The 26,430-nt window shown below is 45.4% G+C and overlaps 1 protein-coding gene across 3 annotated transcripts in view; it reads right to left on the reverse strand.

Annotated features, from left to right (window-relative positions):
* The window catches only part of ARHGAP8 (Rho GTPase activating protein 8), a 54,122-nt gene that overhangs the window by 17,547 nt on the left and 10,145 nt on the right, over positions 1 to 26,430 (reverse strand). For all 3 annotated transcript variants that reach the window (XM_069967886.1, XM_069967890.1, XM_069967884.1), the window contains exons 2-8: positions 24,895 to 24,973; positions 24,151 to 24,285; positions 18,803 to 18,890; positions 16,969 to 17,100; positions 11,246 to 11,332; positions 9,555 to 9,653; positions 7,478 to 7,588 (exon numbers count right to left, since the gene is read on the reverse strand). In XM_069967886.1, the coding sequence (XP_069823987.1) occupies positions 7,478 to 7,588; positions 9,555 to 9,653; positions 11,246 to 11,332; positions 16,969 to 17,100; positions 18,803 to 18,890; positions 24,151 to 24,285; positions 24,895 to 24,940 (698 nt within the window). In that variant the 5' untranslated portion in view covers positions 24,941 to 24,973. The remainder of the gene's footprint in view (positions 1 to 7,477; positions 7,589 to 9,554; positions 9,654 to 11,245; positions 11,333 to 16,968; positions 17,101 to 18,802; positions 18,891 to 24,150; positions 24,286 to 24,894; positions 24,974 to 26,430) is intronic.

A 26,430-nucleotide genomic window follows, 5' to 3' on the forward strand; every position in this document is an offset into this window, starting at 1 on the left:
TATAACCTGCCTGCACTCACACTCAGCTATACACACTGCTGCTATAACCTGCCTGCACTTACACTCAGCTATACACACTGCTGCTATAACCTGTCTGCACTTACACTCAGCTATACACACTGCTGCTATAATGTGCCTGCACTTACACTCAGCCATTCACACTGCTGAATAGAAAAGTTTCTGTCACTATCCTCCTGCACAGCTCTGTGATTCTCATTACATGCACATTGCACATATACCCCACTCAGTATATACCTATACATATATACCCATATACATACACAAAATATACAAATACAGCATTCATATATATATATGCACATTGCACACATACATATACATGTGCTATAAACTATATATATATAATATGCACACACACAAATTATACAGATACATACAAACATGTTATAAACTATATATATATATATATATATATATATATATATATATATATATATATATGCAATTTACATATATACACACACATATACCCATACACACGCACACACACACACACACACACTACATACATACATACATACACATGCAATATAAACTATATACACTACCCCTAACTCAAAAGTTGGCTTGCAGGTGAAATTTATCGGGGAAAAAAGTTCCCACTCCAGTGATATTATATCCGTGGGCATTTAAAGGGGTTTTCTGGGATAAAATAATATATTACTACACTGCCAGGTGAGGGAGATGTTAGGGGCATACAGCAGGTGGGTTCTGGTTATAAAGGGACACTTGCCACGGTGGCCAGGAGCGCTGTTACCTACTCCCAGACACGGGCACTGGCACTTGAAGGTTTAGCACAAGGTGTGGGCGCAGGTGCAGCGACCAAGATAGTACAGAGTCCAGCACTTAACCAAAGGTGACTTTTACTGGTAAACCTTGGTGCAATACAATTGAAATAAACTCGGGATGTGACAGGTGCAGGTGACAGCAGTGCGTAGGGGAGTAGAGGTAAAAGTAGGGGTGAAGCTTGTTTAGAGGAGGGACAGGGACTGTCTTGGGGACCTCTGCTGGGATTACAGTAGAAAATAGTAGTGAAGTAGAAAAAGAGAATATTCCTAGTCACGTATATATCTATGGTTAGGACCTCCTTCTGCCAGTCAGTTCAGAGAGTGCCAGGGCTATACAACAAGACCTCCCAGGATAGCCGTGCAACATCAGTAAGATACTTCGGCTTGCTGCACTTTGTCTTACTGGGGATCAGTCCTGAAACTTCTGACAACTGTAGAAGGACATGGTGGTCCCTAAAAGAGGGTTACCCCTCCTGTGGGTTTAGGAATTCATCTAAAAGAAAGTCTCTCTTATAAAGGAACCTGTGGCTTTAGTCTCTCTCCGACTAACCAAGACCAAAGACCTCCCACCAGGAACTAGCTATGCTTTTATAATGGTGACCGGGTCTGACCTCCTATTGGTGGGGCTGTGTAAGAAGTAGCGTAGTTGGCTGTAAGCTGTGTAAGGTACCTGCACCAGTGATTGGTTAGAACAGAGAACATATAGTGGTATCGTTAACCCTTCACCTTCAGGTAACCTTTACCAGGGTGACATAAGACTTAGTGGACCACCCGTAACGGCTTGTGTGCTGTGCTGCTGAGTTTTTTTAACAAAATCTAATGAACTGACATCACTGTCCCTTTAAAATAAATACAATCGCCCCGTGAACTACAAAAGGTCACAGCTGATGACGTGTGTTCGCGCCTTACACCCACCACGACGTCCCTAGGGACTAGAGTTTAATTGTGGCCCCGCTTGGAGTCGGCTTTTACGGGTCCCCGAGTCATGACTGGGAAATTTGCCTGATGAGGATGAAGCGGTAATTCCGATAGCTCTAATATTCCGCAGGATTGACAAAACCATTTCCCGTTCCCGTCCCCGGAGCGAAAGGCCACGACGTCTATACAAATGCAATTTTATGTGGCAACGAATTTCTTTTATCAGCTAAATCAGTTCCTTCCAATTGCCTGGAGAGGTGACACGTTCCTTCCTGTTATAACAAGTCCGGGTAATTGGATGCTTTACTGCACTTGCTGAAAACTAATAATAAAAGCTCGGCCCTGTCTTTAGCTGACCCTCCATGGAGTAGGAGCAAGACGTGCCGTATTTATATCATTAGAGCCCAGATCCAAACGAGGTGAACGGCGTCTTCTAATCTCCAGACCTGCGGAAGGTGCCGGAGCGAGGACGTTACCGCGCCTCTGCAATTTTCACCGGTCTGTGAACTGGGAAGACTCCATACAAGATGCACAGGCAAGTGTATAATAATGGAAAAAAAACATGGCTGCCCTCTTCTGTCTATGTGTTGTGTCAGCTTAGTCCTTGTTTTCTTCCAGAGCCAACGCCAGTCCTGGTCTAGGACCATCTCCAGTCTTCAAGCCTGCTTCTTTCCTGATATGGTAACATTTGTGGCCTGTTTCTTCTACCACAGCTCAACCCCTGCTTTGCTTTACTACAGCGCCTCTCCTTCATGGAGGTTGAGTCTGGTATTACAGCTCAGTCAACTTCAGTCCTGTCCTTGGGTTGTCTCTGGTCTCCAGCTCTGTCCCTGCTTCTTTCCTGATATGACGTCACTTCTGTTTCTGGCCTGTGCAACTCAGCCCCTGCTTTGTTTTAGAACAGCACCACTCCTTTTTGCAGGCTGTGTCTGGTATTGCAGCCCAGCTCCCCAGATCTGCTTCAACTGTGCCCCTTCTGTTTATGGACAGTGTCGTCTTCTGTATCTCAGCACCTGCTTCCTTCTAGTAAAAAGACTCTTCCTGATCATAGATGGGGCCTAGTATTTCCTTCTCTTCATGGGTGGAGTCTTCTACTATAGCTCAGCCCCTGCTTCCTTCTAGAACAAGACTCTTCCTGATCATAGGCGGAGTTTAGTATTTTCTTCTAATCATGGGTGGAGTCTTCTATGACAGCTCAGCCCCTGCTTCCTTCTATGAAAAGCTTCTTCCTGATCATAGGCGGAGTCTAGTATTTCCTTCTATTCATAGGTGGAGTCTTCTACTTCAGCTGAGCCCCTGCTTTCTTCTAGAAAAAGCTTCTTCCTGATCATAGTCAGAGTCTAGTATTTTCTTCTATTCATGGGTGGAGTCTTCTATGACAGCTCAGCCCCTGCTTCCTTCTAGAAAAAAGTTCTTCATGATCATAGGTGGAGTCTAGTATTTCCTTCTATTCATGGGTGGAGTCTTCTATTACAGCTCAGCCCCTGCTTCCTTCTAGAACAAGACTCTTCCTGATCATAGGCGGGGCCTAGTATTTCCTTCTCTACATGGGTGCACTCTTACTACAGCTCAGTCCCTGCTTTCCTCTAGAACAAGGCTCTTCCTGATCATAGGCGGGGTCTAGTATTTTCTTCTATTCATGGGTGGACTATGAAAAGCTTTTTCCTGACCATAGGTGGAGTCTAGTACTTCCTTCTCTTCATGGGCGGAGTCTTCTACTATAGCTCAGCCCCTGCTTCCTTCTAGAACAAGACTCTTCCTGATCATAGGCGGAGTCTAGTATTTCCTTCTATTCATGGGTGGAGTCTTCTATGACAGCTCAGCCCCGGCTTCCTTCTAGAACAAGACTCTTCCTGATCATAGATGGGAGCCTAGTATTTCCTTCTCTTCATGGGTGGACTCTTACTACAGCTCAGCTCCTGGTAACACCACACATAGGTTGTGCATAGTATTACAATTCAGCTCTATTCACTTCAATGGAATTGAACCGCAATACTACAAACAAACTGAGGACAAGAGTGGCGCTGTTTCTTCATCTTTTTAAAAAAAATCTGTGCTCAGGCAGGTGATAAAAAGAAGAAACATCTTCCTTCCTCGATCACTACCACTGCTATTTTCTTCCATTTCAGCTCCGCCACTGCTTTCTGCCTGAATAGCGCCCCCTCCTATCTAGAGGCTGTGTCTGGTATTACAGCTCATCTAATTTATTCCATAAACAAAACGTACTGTATTCTATTCATGGCCAGTGTCTTCCATATCAGCTCTGCCTATACTTTCTTCCTGAACAGCGCCTCCTCCTGTCTACAGGCTGTGTCTGATATTACAGCTCATCTCTTACTTCACTCCATAAACAACACACACTGTATTCGATTCATGGGCAGTTTCTTCCATATCAGCTCTGTCAGTACTTTCTTCCTAAACTAACCCTCCCCCCGCCATCTAAAGGCTGTGTCTGGTATTGCCACTCAGCTCCTACTTCATTCCATGCTCGACAACTCTTATATTCATGGGCAGTGTCCTTCATTTCAGACCCTGATTTCGTCCTGAACAGTGCCCCCTCTTGTCTACAGGCTGTGTCTGGTATTGCAGTACTGGGAGCCACTAACATTGGCCAATTCTCATCCCTGTATTATATGGCCAGCATGTAATACTACATTTGTCCACAAGCGGGTGCTGGACTAGATGCAGCTTCCAATAGCGATCATAGGGGTGTTACTGTTACACACACCCTTCACAAAGTTCTGTACTTTTTGTGGTCTTATTATGATGAAAGTAGTATTAAGAGTTGGCCACTAGATGTCGCTGTATTGTATATTAATGTATGGAAGCTGCACAGCTGAAGGACCACAAAGGGTTATTGTGTTTATGTGTTACCAGAATCTGTAGACCAGTAGGATTTCTGTTTTCTTCTTTCCTATCACCTCTCCTCTCTGTTCTTCTTTTGCACTCTTTTCACCCAATCACAGCGCACCCTACACCCTGTAGAGGAAGTTAGTCCCATGGGTGGGGGAGGAAGTGAGGAAGACAGGAGATAGTAACAGGAGACAGGAAGAGTAGTCAGTCTTAGCCAGTACCCCGCATGGGTAGGACGCAGGACAGTACACTGTTGCCAACCTTCGCACAAGCATCGACACCAAGCATTATGCAGTGTTAAACCTATCAGGAAAGGACTAGCCAAAAGATAATTTCAACCTACGCCATGGACAAGAAGAATTCACAGAGCAGGACAGTGTCCACTGTAGAGCCACAGAGCCAGGAACTGGTCCGGACAGAGCAAAGTAGCAGTAAGCCTAGGAACTCTGTCTTGCAGCACGGGTGTCATCAGGGAATCCTCAGCATTCCGCTTAACCCAGGTAACAAGGTCTGGGACCTGTGTCACCCATTAGTACGGTTTGGCCAACGCTAGTGGGCATAAGGTGGTGTAAAGACTGAAGTGAAAGGTCAATAGATGGGCACAGGTGTTCTTCTTATTCTTATTCTTTTAAGTATTCTACCTCATCCTCCACCATCCCAGCAGAGCACATTACTACATGGGTTGAGACTCTCACGGCATCCTCCTCTCAGTTACTCTACCTCAACACAACTCTGTCAACTTAGCTGGTTATACCCTCACCCCACCCCCATCGCATCATCATAAAAAATCCACTATATATTGTAGAGACTAAACCTGACATATCTACCAAAGTGGGAATACAGATGATATGAGCACACCATATGTCCTATAAGATAAGAGGTGATGTCTCGTCACACTCCGTAATCTATACGTGACCTCTTTGCCCGGGAAACACCAGGAATGGAAATTGAAGAATCTAATTGTTTTATTATCTGGAAATGCCTGGTTGTTATTATTATTCCCTAATCTCAGAAACAGCGTCTTACAAGAAAGAGTTTACAAATAAAAAAAAAAAAAAAATGGAAAAAATTAAAAAAAAAAACTTATGACAAAATTTAAAAAAAATTTGGGGGAAAAAAAAATCGATACCTCGTTTTAATGGAGACTATTAATATATCTTCTCCTCCCCCCCCCATCCATAGGATCAATAGGTTTTTAGAAAATAAATCCTGATCCCGGCGGCTGCAGAACCGGGAAGCTGCGGAGCACAGGAGAGAAGAACAGGAGCGGGGAGAGGTAAGGTATCAGGTGTATAGGCAAGGGCTGCATGGCCATCGCTAACGATGTCCATGAAGCCCTTACTGTCCGATTACCGGGCCGTCCAATAGGTCCAGTAAACGAGGGACGATCTAGCGCTCAAGCTGATTGGCAGCTCATTTACTACAATGATTGGGCCATAGTTGGTCCGTGTAATAGGACCCTAAGAGAAATTTGACCACTCCTCTAAATGTAAGCCCCGCCCCCTTTTAACACGTTCGACAAAACATGGAGAAAATGAAATTCTGAAAGGTCCAGGCTTATATGGAAGATTTTATTTACCCTATAAGTTTTAAAGGTTTGTTTTAACATAGACATTGGTGGCACATCATGGAGATAGGCGTTTAATTTCCAAATGGTGGAGAAGACAGTGCACCTCTAAGGCTGGGTTCACACTACGTTTTTTTCCGGCATTTTTTTGATAAAAAACGGATGCATTTATGATCCATTTTTCCATTGACTTCCATTATAAAAAAAAAATGGATCAAAGCGCATCCGTTTTTTTAACGTACACAAAAATATGGTGAATATGGTGAACTACATGAATATTCCTATGTGTTCTCAATGGAGAAAGACTGGGCCAATCATCTCTAGATGCGGCTTATCTCTCCATGAACAATAGGGTCAGGCAACTGAAAGCCAATAAACCTGAAACTTCTCTCCCCCAGCATCATCTACCACCACAGACAATTAGCTGAAGTTGATGGGTTTGGCTTTCGTCTAGATTGGTAGACCAATGGCTATAATGGGACAACTGTGCTGCCTCTAAATTAAGCCCAGAAGACCCAAAAGATGATAAAAATATATGGCTACTATTAGAGATGATTGAGACGAAATTTACAAACTGAGATTCATTACAAACTTTTTTTCAAAGTTCGTAACAAGTTCGTAAAGATGGCGGCCACACATTTTAGTACACACGAAAAAAAGGTAATGCTCACCTGTCTGCGCTCCTCTGGTGTTTTGCTACAGGTGGGTCCAGCCTCAGGGTTAAGTGTCACTCTCGTCTCAGGAGTGACAGCCCACTCAGCTGATCACTGGCCACGGCACTGTTCCATCTCAGTCAGTGATTGGCTGAGTGGGCTAGAGGTGGTGGAGACACCGGAGGCGGAGGACAACAGAGATTACAGATAGGTAAGTATCGATGAGCGAACTTGCTGTACCACACATCCGGGATACACAGATATAACTTGAGGGCGTTTTCCAGCGCTACAAAAACATGGCCACTTTCTTCCAGAGACAGCACCACTCTTGTCTCCAGTTTGGCTGCAGGTTTTGCACTTTAGTTCCATTGAAGTGAACGGAGCTTAATTGCAAACCGCACCTGAACTGGAGAGTGGCCATGTTTCTGTAGTGTTGGATAACCCCTTTAATGCTGCTGGGTTCCAGTTCAGCTGCCATTACTCAACCTATAGCCTATCATGACAAACATAGAAGAAAAGAATCTGACTACACAATGATTGTTTGTAGTCTGTTTCCATGGAAACACATAGATCTGCAAAGGAACTGTATAAATTAAACTGTATTCAATTTGTTTTCTTTTTCAGTTCAGATGCATTGGAATTGTACAAAACCTTCACTATAACGATAGAAAACTTACTATTGTAGAGTGACACCAAACTGCTGTGTTGGGAGCGGAGGACGAGGTGGAGGGGCTTTGATGACAGGCGGGGGTCTTCCTTTCTGTTGGACGCGTAGTTTTTCATCATGTCTGTAATCATTTAGCGCACACATATGTAGTTCCAGACGGAATAATCATTAAACACATCATTTTCCTGTAGCTGTGGAATTTTTTTGTGAATATTATTTAATTGCACAAAGAAGAAAGAAGGCAGAAGGGATTCTAACATAGGTGTGTGAACGCCCCCCTGCGACTTTAATTATACTGGGCTAAACATAGCTATCTGCCCTTATTCCACATATATCATTACAGATATTGCACAAGCGATTATTAAGCTTCGAGGGTTGGATGGGCTATACCGTATGGGTTTGTCTATTGTCAAACTCCTTTAGAGAGAGGTTAACCTTTGCCCTCTTCCTACCATGTTTCCCGATCAATAACGCTACTGATATATCCAGGGAAAATATGCTCAAAACAAACAACAACATTTTTAGAGGCACAAAATCTGTTAGATTTTACACCCCTAAGTACGTAAAGTGAGCGACAATGCATATGCTGTATGCATTGCCACTTAGTGTGCATGAGCAGGGACACCTGACTTTGAGAGCAGTCCCTGCTCCTGTACATTCTATGACAGTTATATTCCACCATGAAAAGAGAGTAAGGGGAAGGGCAGGGCATAGTATTTACTTAGGAAGGGGTTTAGGGGTAATATGTGGAAGGGCATCGAGATATAGAGGTGGCTTGGGAAAGGGCAAGGTATAAGGTGATTTGGGGAATGGCAGGGTGTGGGGTTAACTTGGGAAATGGTATAAGGGTAATATGTGGAAGGGCATAATGGCTTGGGGAAGGCTATATGTAAGGCATCAGGGTGTTGGGTCAGTTTGGGGAAGGGTAAATGGCTAATATGTGGAGGGGCATGAGGGTATAGGGGTACTTGGGGAAGGGCAGGGTATAAGGTAACTTAGGGAAACGTAGAGGAGGAAATATATGGGAGGGCATAAGGGTAAATGGGTGACTTGGGGAAGGGCAAGAGGGTATAAGGTAATATGTGGAAGGACATCAGGGTATTGGGTCATCTTGGTCAAGGGCAGGGTATATGGCAACTTGAGGAAAGGTATAGGGGTAATATGTGAAAGGGCATCAGGATACAGTATTGGCTTTGGGAAGGGCAGAGTATAAGTTGACATAGGAAAGGGTATAGTGGTAATATATGGAAGGGCATCATCGTTAATGTTGGCTGATTGTTCCCTTCTATTACACAGGACGATTATCGGCCGTAACGGCCGATATCGGCCGAATACAGCCAATAATCGTTTCATGTAATAGGGCCTTTAGGGAGTGGAAAATGTATATGTATGGAGAGAGATGTATGTATGGAGATGTGTAGATGGATAGAATGGTATGTCACTAGTAAAGGCAGTGAACAAGGGGTTAAGGTGGATATCAACAGGGTAAGATAAAGGGTTCAATATTAAACTGGTGGAAAAAGTATTCCAACCCTAACCAATGGACTGCTAGTGCTCACCGAGTCCCTTAAACAATGGTAGGGACTAGAGATGAGCAAAATTGGCAAAAGTTCAGGTTTCCACGAACCCAAATGATTGGCATATGAATCCTGCTGCCTGGAGAAGGTGGATGTAGCCTGAGGACTACCTGAAAAACATGGATACAGCCATAGTCCTTGGGATGCATTCGCCTTCTCCAGGTGGTGGGATTCAGAGGCTGATCATTCGGGTTCATGCAAAGTTCGCTCATCTCTAGTTAGGACTAAAAGAGTACTCATGGTCCACCTGTTAGTGGGTGCCCCAGATGCTGGCACCACTGCACCCCTGCAAGAGCCATTCATGAAGAAGTTGGAGTAGAGGAGATGAAATTTTGGCTTCATCCTCGCGCTGGAGACCTCATCCCTGTGCCGACTCTTATCATCCAAACAATGCATGAATAAGACCAGCTAGGAATGGGCTCCACCACTCTCCATAGGAGCTCTATGTACAAGTAGTCTTGGTTTACTAGGTACCCCCCCACCTTATAAAACCTCTATGGCGCCACTTACTGTAATACTTCCTGGGGGATGATCAACCGGTTGAACCGCAGATGCTCTCTAAGGTCACCCAGGTGATTCATGTACAGAATCTTCTTGCCGAACTTGTGACTGTATAAAACAAGACAAGAGTCACTTTCTAGGAAGTCCATGAATCTTATTCGAGCTGCCGCCGTCGTCAGCCGCGGCTTCCCGCATGAAGGGTTAATGTTATCACCCCGAGCAGAGCAGGTTTCCAAACATGATTAATTTATCAGCGGTTGGCACGGGGAGATTACTACGTTATATCTTGTAGCACCTATGGAGTTTGTCATTTTCGCTGAATATAATTTGCAAGGAGGGAAGATGAAAGAGCTAAGAACGGTAGAACGGTTCCAGAATGCTGAGCGCTCCGCATCACGCGCCAAAGCATGGAGATCGCTGATGATCTTATCACACCCGGTGCTTGGCTCGAGAAAAAATATAATTACATAGGAACCTATGGGAGAAAACAAATGAAAGGACTGTGGAAACGTTTGTTTGTTTCGGCAGTGGCGAGACGATGATGTCGCTGCCGGGAAAAAGGGACAATATGAGGAAAATGGGGATAAGATTTAGAGTCAAGAAATATCTAATAGAGGTCAAAGAGTGCACCTGGTTCCTGTTCTGGTGGACCTGGTGTGTCCATGTATTATATGGATGGTCATTGATATGGTTGGCTGGTGTGTCCATGTATTATATGGATGGTCATTGATATGGTTGGCTGGTGTGCCATGCTCCAATTATCCTGTGGTGTCCATATACAAGAAAACTGGATGCCTCCTCTTTAGCACCTTCTCCTTCGGCTGGATTGGGCAACACCTATCTTGGTGGTGCTCAAAGATGACTTCAGGCATGGTGGCCTACCCAAAGGACACACTGTCGTGGATGTCTTATTCCTTACATTGTTCTTGTTCCTTGTTATACTGATCCTGACTGACCCTGATCTTGACCTTATTCATGGAAATTGCTTCTGCCTTTGGATTCTTCAGCCGCTACCTGTTGTTATACACCTGGATCTGACTCTTGGTTCCATTCCTGACTACGATCCTGTCTTGTTGTGTGGGCCCTCATATCCTGACCACTCTCCTTTTGATGACTCTTGGCACTACCACCACCCATCAGTGACTATTCTGTGGTGACCACCCCGATGTGGATATGGTACTGCCGGTAACCATCCAGTCTCCTACTTGTCAGTCTTCTTCTTACTTCCCAGTCCTAGCAGGGACTGCCTGCTCAACCAATTAGACGGCAGCACTGCTATGGCTAGTGAAATGTAAGTGGAGATCAGTGAGGATCCAGGCATTGTGGGAATGGTAGCAGTGAGGGATCGGTGAGGTGAGTATTGTGTATATATTTTAACCCACTCAATCCTCTCTCCCTCAACTACACAGTCTCCCATGTACCATCAGGCCTATGAGAATGTTAAGATATTGGAGATTTATCAAACATGATGTAAAGTGAAACTGGCTCAGTTGCCCCTAGCAACCAATCAGATTCCACTTTTCATTTTCCAAAGAGTCTGTGATAAATGAAAGGTGGAATCTGATTGGTTGCTAGGGGCAACTGAGCCAGTTTCACTTTACACCATGTGTGATAAATCCCCCCATTGACTATACATGGATATGCTTATGTAGAATACATGATATATAATATACATACACTGACTCATAGATTATATTCACCTTATGACTGGTTTAAATATCTTCCACAAGACCTTGATGAAGTTGGTTGGATGAACCACATACAGAGCCTTCAGATTCTTCTTGTACCTATTAGAACAAAGATACCATGTAGACCACCATGTACAATGGAGCTGTGTTGACATTTTGCTAATAGAGGGGGAGGGGTCTAGAAAGTGGGGATCCTTCTATATAAAGTATGTAAACTGTAATAATGTATATGGATAGAGGTTGCCCTAACATACTGTAATAGGCCCACTAGATAGTGAGGTCACCATTCTGGTGGCTGTGGTTCTATAGAAAACCACCACCCACAAGGTACTTTTTGTATCATCATAGGAGTATGGTCTGTACACATGGGCGGATTTGCAGATAAAACTCCCACCCACTAGTTACTTTGGCAAGTCATTAAAGGGGCTTTGGTCTGTAGTCACGAATGGGCTTTGCACAGAAAACCACCGACCATGAGTAAGAGTTCTTTGTCATGAGGACACCGATTGTAGTTGGCAACTGATGTAGAGAACTCTTAAACAAATTGGTTGTTACTTAGCTTTGACAATATATGATTACATAGGCTCCTTGAAGGGGTACTCCAGCGAAAAGCTTATGCCCAGTAATTAAAACACATTATAAAAGTTATATAACTTTGTAATATGCTTCAACCACCTATCTGCCCCCCTTCCCTATCTTTTCCCCCCTCAACTCCCCACCAAGAAGTGAAGTAAACTCATTCTTCCCTAATGACTGTTGATCCCAGGAAGCCATTTTGTGACAATGACATCATCAAGAGGGAGGCGGGTCTAAGCCCTGTTAAGCTAGCCTCCCTTTTTCTGATGACTCAGGTTGCTCAGCTCTGATTGGCTGAGTAAGATGTAAGCCATCTAACAGTTCTACCAAGTCAGTTAGACATCACGGGAGACAAAGAGCATCATGGGAAACCCCAAACCAGGAAGTAAAGAAAAAATGAAGACACCAACTGGAGCTTCAGGGACCTGCAAACAACGGGAATTTCAAACGGAGACAGACTCAGGAGGAATAGTAAGTGTGAAAACTTGATTGATTAATTTATTTTTTTTTTATCAGTGCCGGAGTACCCCTTTAAGTCCTCCCTGACATCTGATGTACATGAAGATGTTGGGTCTAGGAGTATGGAGTCCGAAGTGGTACCAGCTAATAACTACAGATGAAACACGTCATCAGCGGCGGTCTTTGGCACCAAGCACCCCAAGCGATTGCTTGGGGCCCCCAACATCCAGGGGGGCCCCCACGCCCGCTCTTGTGCTCAAGACCGCTGGACAGGGCCGCTGCCCCGCTCGCTGCTGCCATCTGAACTGTAACTATGAGCACTCGTAATGAGCACTCATAGGTACATGCAGCAGCACTGACAGGGCGGGAGACATTGGCCCCCTTCCTGTCAGTCACTCTTGTGGCCGCAGGAAGGGTTTTCCCTGCGGTCACAAGTGGCAGCTTTGTCCTTGTGGTGCCGGCGCTCCAGTGACATCACTGGAGCATCGGCGCCAGGACAAGGGAAGTGCGGCCTCTTGTGATCGCAGGGAACACCCTTCCTGCAGCCACAAGAGTGAAGAGAAGAGGAGACGCCCAGACCCAGGTGAGTATAAGTGTTTGTTTTATTGTGTTATATACTATATGGGAGGGGGAGCACACAGGGGTCTGTTTAACTGGGGGAGCGCACATCGGGGGTCTATATAAATGGGGGGAGCACACAGGAGGGCTATATATAACTGGGGGAGCACACAGGGGGGGCTATAGACTACTGGGGTTTCCCAGAGGGGTCTATATACTACTGGGGGCAGCACACAGGGGGTCTATATACTACTTGGGGCAGCAGAATGGGGTCTATATACAACTTGGAGAGCACACAGGAGGTCTATATCCAAGTGGGGGAACACACAGGGGGGCTATATACTACTGGGGGAGCACACAGGGGTCTATATACTACTGGTGGGGCACACAGGGGGTCTATATACTACTGGGGGAACATACAGGGGGTCTATATACTACTTGTGAGGCACACAGGTGGTCTATATATAACTGGGGGAGCACACAGGGGTCTGTATACTACTGGGGCAGCACACAAGGGGTCTATATAATGCTGGTGGGGCACACAGGGAGTCTATATACTACTGGGGAAACCACACAGGGGTCTATATCCAAGTGGGGGAGCACACAGGAGGTCTATATCCAAGTGGGGGAGCACACAGGGGGGCTAAATACCCCTGAGGGAGCACACAGGGGGCCTATATACTAGTGGGGGAGCACACAGGGGGTATATACAACTGGGGGCAGCACACAGGGGGTCTATATATAACTGGGGGAAGCAAACAAGGGGTATATACTACTGGGAGCAGGACACAAGGGGTATATACTATTGGGGGAAACACACAGCGGTCTATTGTTTTGGAACACGTGTCGAGGGGGGGCCCAGACATAACTTCGCTTGGGGCCCCAGAAATGCCAAGACCGCCCCTGCACGTCATATGTGTTTGGGATGAGAGAAAACGCCAATCCCAGCCATTTGGCTAGCTAGCTGGCATGATCTTAACATCTAGGGCTCCCTAGATCATGGGTCTCCAAACTGCGGCCCTCCAGCTGTTGTTAAACTACAACTCCCATCATGCCTGGACAGCTAAAGCTTTGGATTTGGCTGTCCAGGCATGATGGGAAATGTAGTTTTGCAACAGCTGGAGGGCCGCAGTTTGGAGACCCATGATCTAGGGGAATAGAGAAAGTGGAGGAACTCCATATTAAAGGCAACTCCGGCCAAAATTTTAGAAAAGTTAGAAAAATTCCTAATGTACACTTATTATGGGAAATGCACATATAGTGCTATTTCCTCCATTTAGCAGATCAGGTAAGCTTCAATTTCTCAAAGAAAAAAAAAAGTGACATCACGACCCAGTCTATACCTGAAGGGTTCAGCAGGGGGTGCTGTATATGTAGAAAATACATGTAAAAAATAACAGGACCCTTCCTGTGCTATCCGGTCCCCCCCAGCTCGCACTTCCCATAGCCCCATCCTTTGCAACAGGGTGAACGCTTTTCTATCACGGTCCCTGCTGCCTCTCTCCTGCCGAACCTGATCAATTACTGCAGTGGGAGTACCATTCCCAAATGTATGGAAAGTTACAGAAAGTATATTGGAAAATGACATACTTATACAATGTATAACCTTGATATAGCACAACCACATGATGCTACTAGAGCCATATCAAAGGAGAATCATAGCCGTATAGTAAGCAAATACTAATATACTGTAGTTATAGACAATGATCCTATGGCCGAGCTTCCCGTCAAAGGGCCAACGCGTTCAGCTCCATTATTCTCGCCTCGCTTTGAAGACCTTACTTCTGAGAATTGTGGTTTTCGCTATATCACGGTGACAGTGAAATTATTGGGGCCATTTTATCAAAAGTCTCTATGAAGTCTCGAGGGCTGTGATTTCCAGTTTCATGTTACAGAACAGCCAGCCAAACAGACAGGCACAAAAGAGGCCATCAAAGCCTTTCAGGGGAAAATGCTGCGTGTGCTAATAGATTTCCATCCAAATAAGATGAAATGCATTCTCTGACGGCTCTGTACACAAGGCTGCGCCAGATACTGATCTGCATTCATATTAGAAAGAAGAAATATTATAATGGAGAGGCTGGAAAGTGGAGGGATGAAAGGGCTGAAAGGCTGTCCCCACCCAGGATATATGTAACGTACTGCCTGGGATACTAGGATATAGTGCAAGTAATAGCATGAGTGGCAGGGGTGTCAAGTCAATGGGTTTAAAGGTCGTCTCCACCCATGATATATGTAACGTACTTCCCAGGATACTAGAATACAGTGCAAGTAATAGGATAATTGGCAGGGGTGTCAATGTCAATGTTTTAACACAATGCCGACATTTCATATAACTTCATAGCAATTTGAGTTGTTTTATTACAGGTAGACTTGCTAGATGGAGCATCCCCTATAACAGCAGTCTGGCTGTGTAGTCTGGACCTCCCCCTATAACAGCAGTCTGGCTGTGTAGTCTGGAGCGCCCCCTATAACAGCAGTCTGGCTGTGTAGTCTGGACCAACCCTTATAACAGCAGTGTGACCTTGTAGTCTGGACCTACTTCTATACCAGCAGCCTAGCTGTGTAGTCTGGACCAGCCCCTATAAAGAGCAGCCTGGCTGTGTAGTATGGACCTCCCCCTATAACAGCAGTCTGGCTGTGTAGTCTGGACCTCCCCCTATAACAGCAGTCTGGCTGTGTAGTCTGGACCTCCCCCTATAACAGCAGTCTGGCTGTGTAGTCTGGACCTCCCCCTATAACAGCAGTCTGGCTGTGTAGTCTGGACCTCCCCCTATAACAGCAGTCTGGCTGTGTAATCTGGACCTCCCCCTATAACAGCAGTCTGGCTGTAAAATCTGGACCTCCCCCTATAACAGCAGTCTGGCTGTGTAATCTGGACCTCCCCCTATAACAACAATCTAGTTGTGTAGTCTGGACCTCCCCCTATAACAGCAGTCTAGTTGTGTAGTCTGGACCTCCCCCTATAACAGCAGTCTGGCTGTGTAATCTAGACCTCCCCCAATAACAGCAGTCTGGCTGTGTAGTCTGTGTGTAGTCTGGACCTCCCCCTATAACAGCAGTCTGGCTGTGAAGTCTGGAGCCCCCTATAATAGCAGTCTGGCTGTGTAGTTTGGAGCCCCCTATAACAGCAGTCTGGCTGTGTAGTCTGGAGTTCCCCCTATAACAGCAGTCTGGCTGTGTAGTCTGGAGTGCCCCCTATTACAGCAGTCTGGCTGTGTAGTCTGGACCTCCTCCTATAACAGCGGTCTGGCTGTGAAGTCTGGACCTCCCCCTATAAAAGCAGTCTGGCTGTGTAGTCTGGACCTTCTCCTATAACAGCGGTCTGGCTGTGAAGTCTGGACCTCCCCCTATAACAGCAGTCTGGCTGTGTAGTCTGGACATCCCCCTATAATAGAGGTCTAGCTCTGTAGTCTGGACCTCCCCCTTTAACAGCAGTCTGGCTGTGTAGTCTGGACCAACCCTTTTAACAGCAGTATGGCTGTGTAGTCTGGACCTCCTCCCCTATAACATCAGTCTAGTTGTGCAGTCTGGACCTCCCCCTATAACAGTAGTCTGGCTGTGTAGTCTGGACTTCCCTCTATAATAGCAGTCTGGCTGTGTAGTCTGGACCTCCCTCTATAATAGCAGTCTGGCTGTGAAGTCTGGACCTCCCCCTAAAACATCAGTCTGGCTGTGTAGCCTGGACCTCCCCTTATAACAGCATGCTGGTTGTATAGTCTGGACCTCCCCCTATAACAGCAGTCTCGCTGTGTAGTCTGGACCTCCCCCTATAACAGCAGTCTGGCTGTGTAGTCTGGACAACCTCCCCTATAACAGCAGTCTAGTTATAGCTGTGTAGTCTGGAGTGCCCCCTATAACAGCAGTCTGGCTGTGTAGTCTGGACCTCCTCCTATAACAGCAGTCTGGCTGTATAGTCTGGACCTCCTCCTATAACAGCAGTCTGGCTGTGTAGTCTGGACCTCCCCCTATAACAGCAGTCTGGCTGTGTAGTCTGGACCTCCCCCTATAACAGCAGTCTGGCTGTGTAGTCTGGACCTCCCCCTATAACAGCAGTCTGGCTGTGTAGTCTGGACCTCCCCCTATAACAGCAGTCTGGCTGTGTAGTCTGGACCTCCCCTTATAACAGCAGTGTGGCTTACTTCCGATCAAAAGCCTTGTAGGCGCTCTGTAACCAGCTCAGCGACGGCTTATTGCGACTGTTCAGACCATAATGAAAATAGACAACGGTGTAGTCATTCTCTACATACTGGTCTAAGGTATACTTCAGATATCTAAAAGAGAAAGAAAGACCACAAAAAAGAGTTAACAACAAGCATTTTTCAACACACCATTAGCCACCCTCCACCCAACACTGGATCACCCCAAATGATACAATCTGAGTAGCAGTTTGTACTCCAGAGCTGGTCTTCTTTATGAAACTTAAAGGGGTTATCCAGTGTTACAAAAACCTGGCCAATTTCTTTCAGAGATAACACAACTCTTGTCTCCAGTTCAGATGCGGTTTGCAATTAAGCTCCATTCACTTCAATGGAACTGAGCAGCAAAAACCCGCCCAAGCTGGAGACAAGAGTGGTGCTGTCTCTGGAAGAAAGTGGCCATTTTTTTGTAGCACTGGATAACCCCTTTAAGACAGGAAGGGGCATAATATTATAATAACGTCCACAAAACAGCCCACATGCATGACTTGGAAGCATACTCTGCTTGCACATGGGCTCTAGAGGTGGTCGTGTATTCTTACCAGTCTAACACAGTGTTCTCTGCTGCCACCTCTGTCCATGTCAGGAACTGTCCAGAGCAGGAGAGGTTTTCTAAGGGAGTTTGCTACAGCTCTGGACAGTTCCTGACACGGACAGAGGTGGCAGCAGAGAGCACTGTGTCAGACTGGAAAGAATACATCACTTCCTGCAGGACATACAGCAGCTGATAAGTACTGGAAGCCAAGTTTTTCTAAGCAGGACCCCTGCCGGAGGGCATTTTCCTTCGAGTTGTAATGTCCGGCCCTGTTGATGGACAGCCCGCTCAGCCAGTCAGTGATTGGCCAGTTCATCAGCCTGGTCTTGACGTCTGTGGCATCAGGGGTCCCGGAACGGGCCCTTAAGAGTCATGGGGAGAGGTAAATTAATACCCATTGTTATTTTTCCCCCATACCTCTGCCTTTTTATTTTTTTCTAAAGAAACCCAAAGGCCGGATTTCTCCTTTAAATTTCAAGGTATTTTTGTAAATTAAAAACGGAAAAAAATAAAAAATAAAATAATAATAAAAATAATAATAAAATAAATAAATTATATATTTATATTCCAAATTCTTATGTTCAATTTTCAGGAAACAAAGTCTGACACCACACAGAACTTCCCGCTGCACATCATACGCTTCATGTGACAAAAACTACAACATATTGTGACATTTTAGTGACATGAAAGCCATTAGAGGATACAGGTTTTCACTCCAAGCCTTGGGCGATAGTCTGTAACGTGTCATGACTTTGCCAGGATAGATTAAAAAAAAAAAAAAATTCTACCTATGACACTTGTATAGAGGGAGGCCCTAACTCCTGTATGCTCAGAAATGAAAAATTATATTTTTTCAAAAAAACAGCACCACACCTGCCCATGGGTTGTGTTTGGTATTGCAGCTTAATTGCATTCACTTTTAAGGATAGGAGTTGCAATACTCCACTCGACCTGTAGACAAGTGTGGCGCTGTTGGAAGACTTTTTTTTTAACCTACTCACAGGCTTCTGGTTATTCTCCTTGAACTTGTTTATTAGTTGTCATTGTCACTAGTTAATGGTCTTCTATTTCATGCCCCCTTCCCTTTAAAGAACTCAGTTTTGTTAGAAAGATCGCTCGATCAAAGATCATCTGCAATCTATGGTAAAAGCAAGTGTTCCGTTACGCAACAGTGCCACCGCAGGTGAAATAAGGAATTACACCACTCCTAATAGTGTCTGTGTTATCAGTACTATGACTTACTCCAGGAGTCGGACGTGATCGATCTCGTGACAGGGAGGGAGGCGGCAGCAACTGAACGTGATCACTTTTCTCCCTGAGTTATCATCGCCTGGAAGACAAAATGTTCGATGGTATCAGAAAAACAGAATTATGAATTGTCTCCAAAACTTTCCTTCCCTATATATGACCTTACTAAATCCATAGGGGCATCACCCGCAGGGGACATGTTGCTTAAAACTGAAGTATACCTGACAAATTTGTGCTCCCAGTGGGCATGTAAATGGGTTACAGGTAATGTCCCTGGTAGTCTAGAGCAGTGAAGATTTACATGTTCTTTTCCCAATATGCTCATAGCAGTACAGTTCTTGAAGAATCTTACAGAAAAGTGAGCCATGGGCATTGAAGTCAGAATTGTTGCAGAAAGTGTCTGGTGTCCTGGCAGGACAGAGGTTAATGGTAAAGGTCCTGGTGGAAAGGAGCAGTGAAGGTTTACATTCCCTTCTCCAAATTCGCTCTTGGTGGTCCAGTCCTTAAAGGGATCTTTAGGAAAAGTGGGACCTGGGTACTGAAGTTGTTGCAGAAAGTATCTGCAGCAAATCCATTGGGTGCATTTACCATAAAGGATAAAGTCCCTGGTGGTCTATATCATGGCAGGGGTTAATGATAAATTCTCTGGTGTTATAGGGCCATAAAGGGGTTAACGGTAAAGTCCCTGGTGGTCAAGAGCAGTACAGAGGTTATTGGTAAAGACTCTTGTTACAGAACGCTTAGAGGTAAAGTCCCTTGTGGTCCAGAGTAGTATAGGAGTTAAAGGTAAAGTTCCTGGTGGTCTAGAGCAGTATAAGTGATAAAGACTCTGTTGGTATAGGGCAGTGATTTTCAACCAGTGTGCCACGGGGAAAGTTCCCCAAACTATGGTGCCCCTGTGTTTTGTTCCCCGGCAATGCACAGCGATCAGTGGCGGATTATAATATGGGCGGTTGCGTGGTGCGCTGCGGCGGGCCGTGATGCACGCATCCAATCAACGTGTGCACTACGGCCTGCCGCAGCGCACCACGCTCCCGGTCTCCGCTGATTGGAGGAGCACGTGCGGGCCCTACAGGCGGCCAGTAGGTGAGGCGGACAGCAGCGGCGACCATCTCGGAGGAAGTGAGGAGGAAGGGGGGGAGAGAAACCTGGGGATGGGGGAGAGAAACAGTGGAGAGAAGCAGGGGGGAAGAAGTTTGGTGGAGAGAAGTATGGTGGAGAGAAGCACAGGAGATAAGCACAGGAGAGAAGCATGGGGGAGAGAAGCACAGGAAAGAAGCAGGGGGGAGAAGTATGGTGGAGAGAAGCACAGAAGAAAAGCAGGGGGGAGAAGTATGGTGGAGAGAAGCACAGGAGAGAAGCATGGGGGAGAGAAGCACAGGAGAGAAGCAGGGGGGAGAAGTATGGTGGAGAGAAGCACAGGAAAGAAGCATGAGGGAGAGAAGCACAGGAGATAAGCATGAGGGAGAGAAGCACAGGAGAGAAGCATGAGGGAGAGAAGTATGGTGGAGAGAAGCACAGGAGAGAAGCATGAGGGAGAGAAGTATGGTGGAGAGAAGCACAGGAGAGAAGCATGAGGGAGAGAAGTATGGTGGAGAGAAGCACAGGAGAGAAGCATGAGGGAGAGAAGTATGGTGGAGAGAAGCACAGGAGAGAAGCAGGGGGGAGAAGTATTATGGAGAGAAGCACAGGAGAGAAGCATGGGGGAGAAAAGCACAGGAGAGAAGCAGGGGGGAGAAGTATGGTGGAGAGAAGCACAGGAGAGAAGCATGGGGGACAAGTATGGTGAAGAGAAGCACAGGAGAGAAGCATGGGGGAGAGAAGCACAGGTGAGAAGCAGGGGGGAGAAGTATGGTGGAGAGAAGCACAGGAGAGAAGTATGGTGGAGAAAAGCACAGGAGAGAAGCAGGGGGGAGAAGTATGGTGGAGAGAAGCACAGGAGAGAAGCATGGGGGACAAGTATGGTGAAGAGAAGCACAGGAGAGAAGCACAGGGGGGAGAAGAAAACAGGCCCAGGTTTCACACCGAGTATAAAAACATTTAGAATCTATATTATTAACTATATGTATAATATGTACTGTTTTAGTGTCATTTTTTGCCATTTTGGTTGGTGGTGTGCCCTGGGATTTTTTAAGTATAAAAAGTGTGCCGCGGCTCAAAAAAGGTTGAAAATCACTGGTATAGGGCAGTCATGGGGTAAAGGTAAAGTCCCTTGTGGTCCAGAGTAGTATAGGAGTTAAAGGTAAAGTCTGTCGTGGTCTGGACCGGTATAGGTAATAAAGACTCTGGTGGTATAGGACAGTTATGGGGTTAAAATTAAATTCCCTGGTGGTCTAGAGCAGTATAGGAGTTAATGGTAAGGATTCTGTTGGTATAAGGCAGTTATGGGGTAAAGGTAAAGTCCCTGGTGCTCTAGAGCGGTAAAAGTGATAAAGATTCTGTTGGTATAGGGCAGTTATGGGGTAAAGGTAAAGTCCCTCGTGGTCCAGAGTAGTATAGGAGTTAAAGTGACACTGTCACCCCCTTTGTGCATTCTGACATCTCTACACAGGTGTAAAGGGTAAATTCAGCGTTTTTCATACCTTATTTCATATCATACGTCATGGTGCTTGTTCCAGTAAAAAGTCATCTTTTATCAACTGCAGATTGAGTTAAGTGGGCGGGGCCTCACGGTATTAACGCCGTTGGCCCCGCCCCCCTTGACGCCCATTGGTTGGCCGACATAAAGGGGGTGTGGTCTAGACCTTTAGGCCAGCCTGTTCCAATGGCCGGCTAGGAGGCGGGGCCCCCTGTGTCATTGTGAGCGGGGCCCCGCCCACTTAACATAATCTGCAGTTGATAAAAGATGACTTTTTACTTGAACAAGCACCATGACGTATGATATAAAATAAGGTATGAAAACCGCTAAATTTACCCTTTACACCTGTGTAGAGATGTCAGAGTGCACAAAGGAGGTGACAGTGTCACTTTAAAGGTGAAGTCCCTGGTGGTCTAGAGCAGTATAGGTGATAAAGACTCTGTTGGTATAGGGCAGTCATGGGGTAAAGGTAAAGTCCTTGGTGGTCTGGACCAGTTTAGGTGATAAAGACTCTGTTGGTATAGGACAGTTATGGGGTTAAAGGTAAAGTCCCTGGTGGTCTAGAGCAGTATAGGTGATAGACTTTGTTGGTATAAGGCAGTTATGGGGTAAAGGTATAGTCCCTGGTGGTCCAGGGTAGCACACATTTACATGCTTTTCCTCTAGTTTGCCCCTGGTGGTCCAGTCCTTGGGTCCCCCCCAAGAGCGTCTTGGACAGTCGCCCATTTTGCCACCCCAAAGAGCGGCTGCAGAGTTAACCCTTTGAAAGCTAATCATATATCCTTTACGTCCGTCTACACGGACTGGGGATGTAATGTGAACTCAATAAACAACAAAGTGAGGAGAATATCAAAGCGGCTTGTTATCCCAGCAGCACTGAGGTTAATGAAATCCGAGCATTTCTTGTGGTGTTACGCAGGTTCCTGGGCTTTGATCTGAGATCCTCAAAAAAGAGAAATCTAATTAGCTTCCGAAGCCGTTAGCTTGTCTGGATTACATTACATGTGGTATACGGGAGTCCCGCATGGGGAACGGCCGCAGCATCCCTGTGACGCCACACGGCCCAATCATCACACAATCCCACCAGGATTCTACAATTCCCATCTTATTTTGTTACCTAAAAGTAAATTCCACCTTAAATATATTTTTTAGATGAAACTTCAACTCAAGAAGTGAATGAAGAATGTTAGTGACTGCTCCTGGCTTCACACAAAGACTTTCCTTGTGGTCTAGGGTAGTGAAAAGGTTAATTTTAACATCCCTGGTGGTCTAGAGTGGTTAAAGGTGTTTATATCATTATACCTGGTGAGCTAGTGTAATAAAGATGTTAATATTAGCATCCCTGGTGGTCTAGAGTAGTAAAGTGTGCATCCTGGCATTACTGATGGTCTAAGGGGTTCATGTCAGGATCCTTGGTGGTCTAGGGTACTAAGGTGTTTATATCGGCAACCCTGGTGGTCTAGGGTAGTAAAGTGTACGTGTGAGCACCCCTGGTGGTCTGCAACAATAAGGTATTCAACATTCATGGTGGTCTAGGGTGGTAAGGTGTTCGTATCAGTGTTTCTGGTGGTCTAGGGTAATATGGTGTTCAGGTCAGCATCCCTGGTGGTCTACAGTAATAGGGTGTTCATGTCAGCATCCCTGGTGGTCTACAGTAATAGGGTGTTCATGTCAGTATCCCTGGTGGTCTAGGCTAGTAAGGTGTTTATATCAGCAACCCTGGTGGTTTAGGGTTGTTAGGTTTTCATTGTTCATTTCAGCATCCCTGGTGGTCTACAGTAATAGGGTGTTCAGGTCAGCATCCCTGGTGGTCTACAGTAATAGGGTGTTCATGTCAGCATCCCTGGTGGTATACAGTAATAAGCTATTCATATCATCATCCCTGGTGGTCTAGAGTAATAAGCTATTCATATCATCATCCCTAGTGGTCTAGAGTAATAAGGGGTTCATGTAAACATCCCTGGTGGCCTAGGGTAAACAGGTGTACATGTGAGTGTTCCTGGTGGTCAATGACAATAAGGTGCTCATGTCAGCATCCCTGGTGGTCTATGGTAGTAAGGTTTTTATGTCATAAACCCTAGTGGTCTTGGGTAGGACAAAAGGGGGCTATGTCAACATCCCTGGTGGTCTAGGGTAAAAAAGGTGTACATGTTAGCATCCCTGATGGTCTACGACAATACGGTTTTTATGTCAGCAACCCTGGTGGCCTAGGGTAGTAAGGTGTCCATGTCAACATCCCTGGTGGTCTATATTAATAAGGTGTTCAGGTCAGCACCCCTGGTGGTCTACAGATGTGTTAACTTCAGTATATTTTGTACTTTTGGATATTATGTTGTTCTTCTCAAAATGTCCTGGTGGTCTTAATAAGGTTTTTATGTAAGCATCTGTGGTGGTCTAGGGTACTAAGGTGTTTATGCCAGCATCCCTGGTGGCCTAGGGGAGTATGGCGTTAATTTCAGTAACTCTTGTTCTCTAGGATATTATGGTGTTTATGTCAGTGTTCCTGGTGGTCTAGGGTAACTAAGGAACTAAGGTTTCAATGCCAGGAGTTACTGGTTCTAAGTAAAGGGGTTATACAAGATAAAACTATAGCACCTCAGGGCTATTCTCTTCATTGTAGCTAAGCTGCAATACCAGATACAACCTACAGAGGTGTGTGGCACTGTTTCATGGCAGCCATGGAAGTCATCCAGCAGTTCACAATGGCTGACGTCTTTATGGACATCTCTATAACTTCAGATGTGTAGTACATGTCAGGACTCACCGGCGACGTGAAGGATACCATGGCGGGCGATGTCATAATACGGGTGGCTTATGCTGACATCATTAGCCTCCCGGGTGGGAGAGTCCACTGTGTCGCCCCCCAGCTGCACCTGCTCCTCCTCATCCTTCTGGAGTTCTGCAAGAACATAAAACATTTTAAAAATAGGATCATACACCACCTTAAAGGGGAACTCCGTCAAAAAAATTCTTTTAAATCAATTGGTGTCAGAAAATTATATAGTATTTGTTATTTACTTCTATTTAAAAATCTCAAGTCTTCCAGTACTTATCAGCTGCTGTATGCGCTGCAGGAAGTGATGTATTCTTTCCAGTCTGACACAGTGCTCTCTGCTGCCACCTCTGTCCGTGTCAGGAACTGTTTATAATTGATTTTCTATGCGGATTTGCTGCTGCTCTGGACAGTTCCTGGCATGGACAGAGGTGGCAGCAGAGAGCACTGTGTCAGACTGGAAAGAATACATCACTTCCTGCAGGACATACGGCAGCTGGTAAGTACTGGACTGGAGATTTTTAAATAGATGTAAATGACAAAACTATATAACTTTCTGACACTAGTTGATTTGAAAGATTTTTTTTTTTTTTTTTTGCTGGAGTACCCCTTTAAATCAATAAACCTCCTCCATCTTCTCCATTATATATAGTCATCCTCCCTCTATACAGGAAGCCCTGACAGTGACAGGGACCATAGGGCAAGGAGGTGGCTTCATGGGACCCAGTTACCTACCAATCTCCGCCAACTCTTCAAAGTCTACAGATTGTAGATGGTCCATGTCAAAAATGTGCGCTCTGATTTCCTCCTTAGCCTAAAAAAAAAAAAAAAAAAAAAAAAAAAAAAGACACAAAAGTTAAAATATATGCAGCAGAAATCTAGCGCCACCTTGGTCCGTGGGCTGTGTCTGGTATTGCAGCTCAGACCTATTCATTTGAACAGGACGGAGGTGCCACACTAGTCATCGACTAGGCATAGAAGGAGTAGTATACACCCTAACCCCCTGGACGTGTACACCTGGGGGGATTGTGGTGCTCCTATATACAAACTTATCAAAATATGGGACCCAATATGGGATCATACCAAAACACACTATAGTGGTGAATAGAGGCCTCTTCTCTTCTTCTCACCCCACCCTTGGTAATGTGCAGGGAAATAGCATATAACTAGGAATCAGACAAGACCAGCCCCCAGGAGGGGACCGGCTCATCTGGCATTTGCCGGAAGTGCCAGATGGCAAGTCCATCTTAACACATGCATGACCAGGCAAACCAAGTGTGTATTGCACATGTATAAGGGGGAGCTCAGGAAGAACAGTTAAACTAACATTCACCCGACATCTATTGAAGATGTATCATCCATAGCACCAGGGATCATTCAGCCTAATACCAGGTAGCGATATGAGTAGAAACACACCAGATATGCCTGACCCTCTATACTCCACATTGAACACATGCCTGATCAGGTAAATCAAGCCTGCATCACATGTGTATAAGGTGGAGATCAGGAAGAATAGTCATAGTAACATTCGCCTGACAGGTATTGAAGAACAGTCAAACTAGCATTCTCCCGACATCTATTGAAGGTGCATCTACCATGGCATCAGGGATCATTGTTGGTCATTCAGCCTAATACCAGCTAGAGATAAGACAGAGATGCCTGGCACTCTATACTCCCCATTGAACACATACATGATCAGGCAAACCAAGTATACATTGCCCATGTACAAGGTGGAAGTCAGAAAGAATTGTCAAACTAACATTTGTCCGACAGGTATTGAAGGTGTAACTACCATAGCGCCAGGGATTATTGTTGGTCATTCAGCCTAATACCAGGTAGCCATACAAGTAGAAACACGCCAGAGATGCCTGGCACTCTATACTCCCCATTGAACACATATATGATCAGGTAAATCAAAAGTGCGTTGCACATTTATAAGGGGGAAGTCAGAAAGAATAGTCAAACTAACATTTTGTCCGACAGGTATTGAAGGTGTAACTACCATAGCACCAGGGATCATCATTGATCTGCCATACAAGAGATGGCTGGAACTCACATGCATGATCAGGTAAATCAAACATGCATTGTACAAAAATAAGGTGCAAGTCAGGAAGAATAGTCAAACTAACATTTGTCCGACAGGTATTGAAGGTGTAACTACCATAGCACCAGGGATCATCATTGATCTGCCATACAAGAGATGGCTGGAACTCACACATGCATGATCAGGTAAATCAAACATGCACTGTACAAAAATAAGGTGGAAGTCAG

This window comes from Dendropsophus ebraccatus, chromosome 1 (genome assembly GCF_027789765.1).
Source record: "Dendropsophus ebraccatus isolate aDenEbr1 chromosome 1, aDenEbr1.pat, whole genome shotgun sequence".
NCBI classification, from domain to species: Eukaryota; Metazoa; Chordata; class Amphibia; order Anura; family Hylidae; genus Dendropsophus; species Dendropsophus ebraccatus.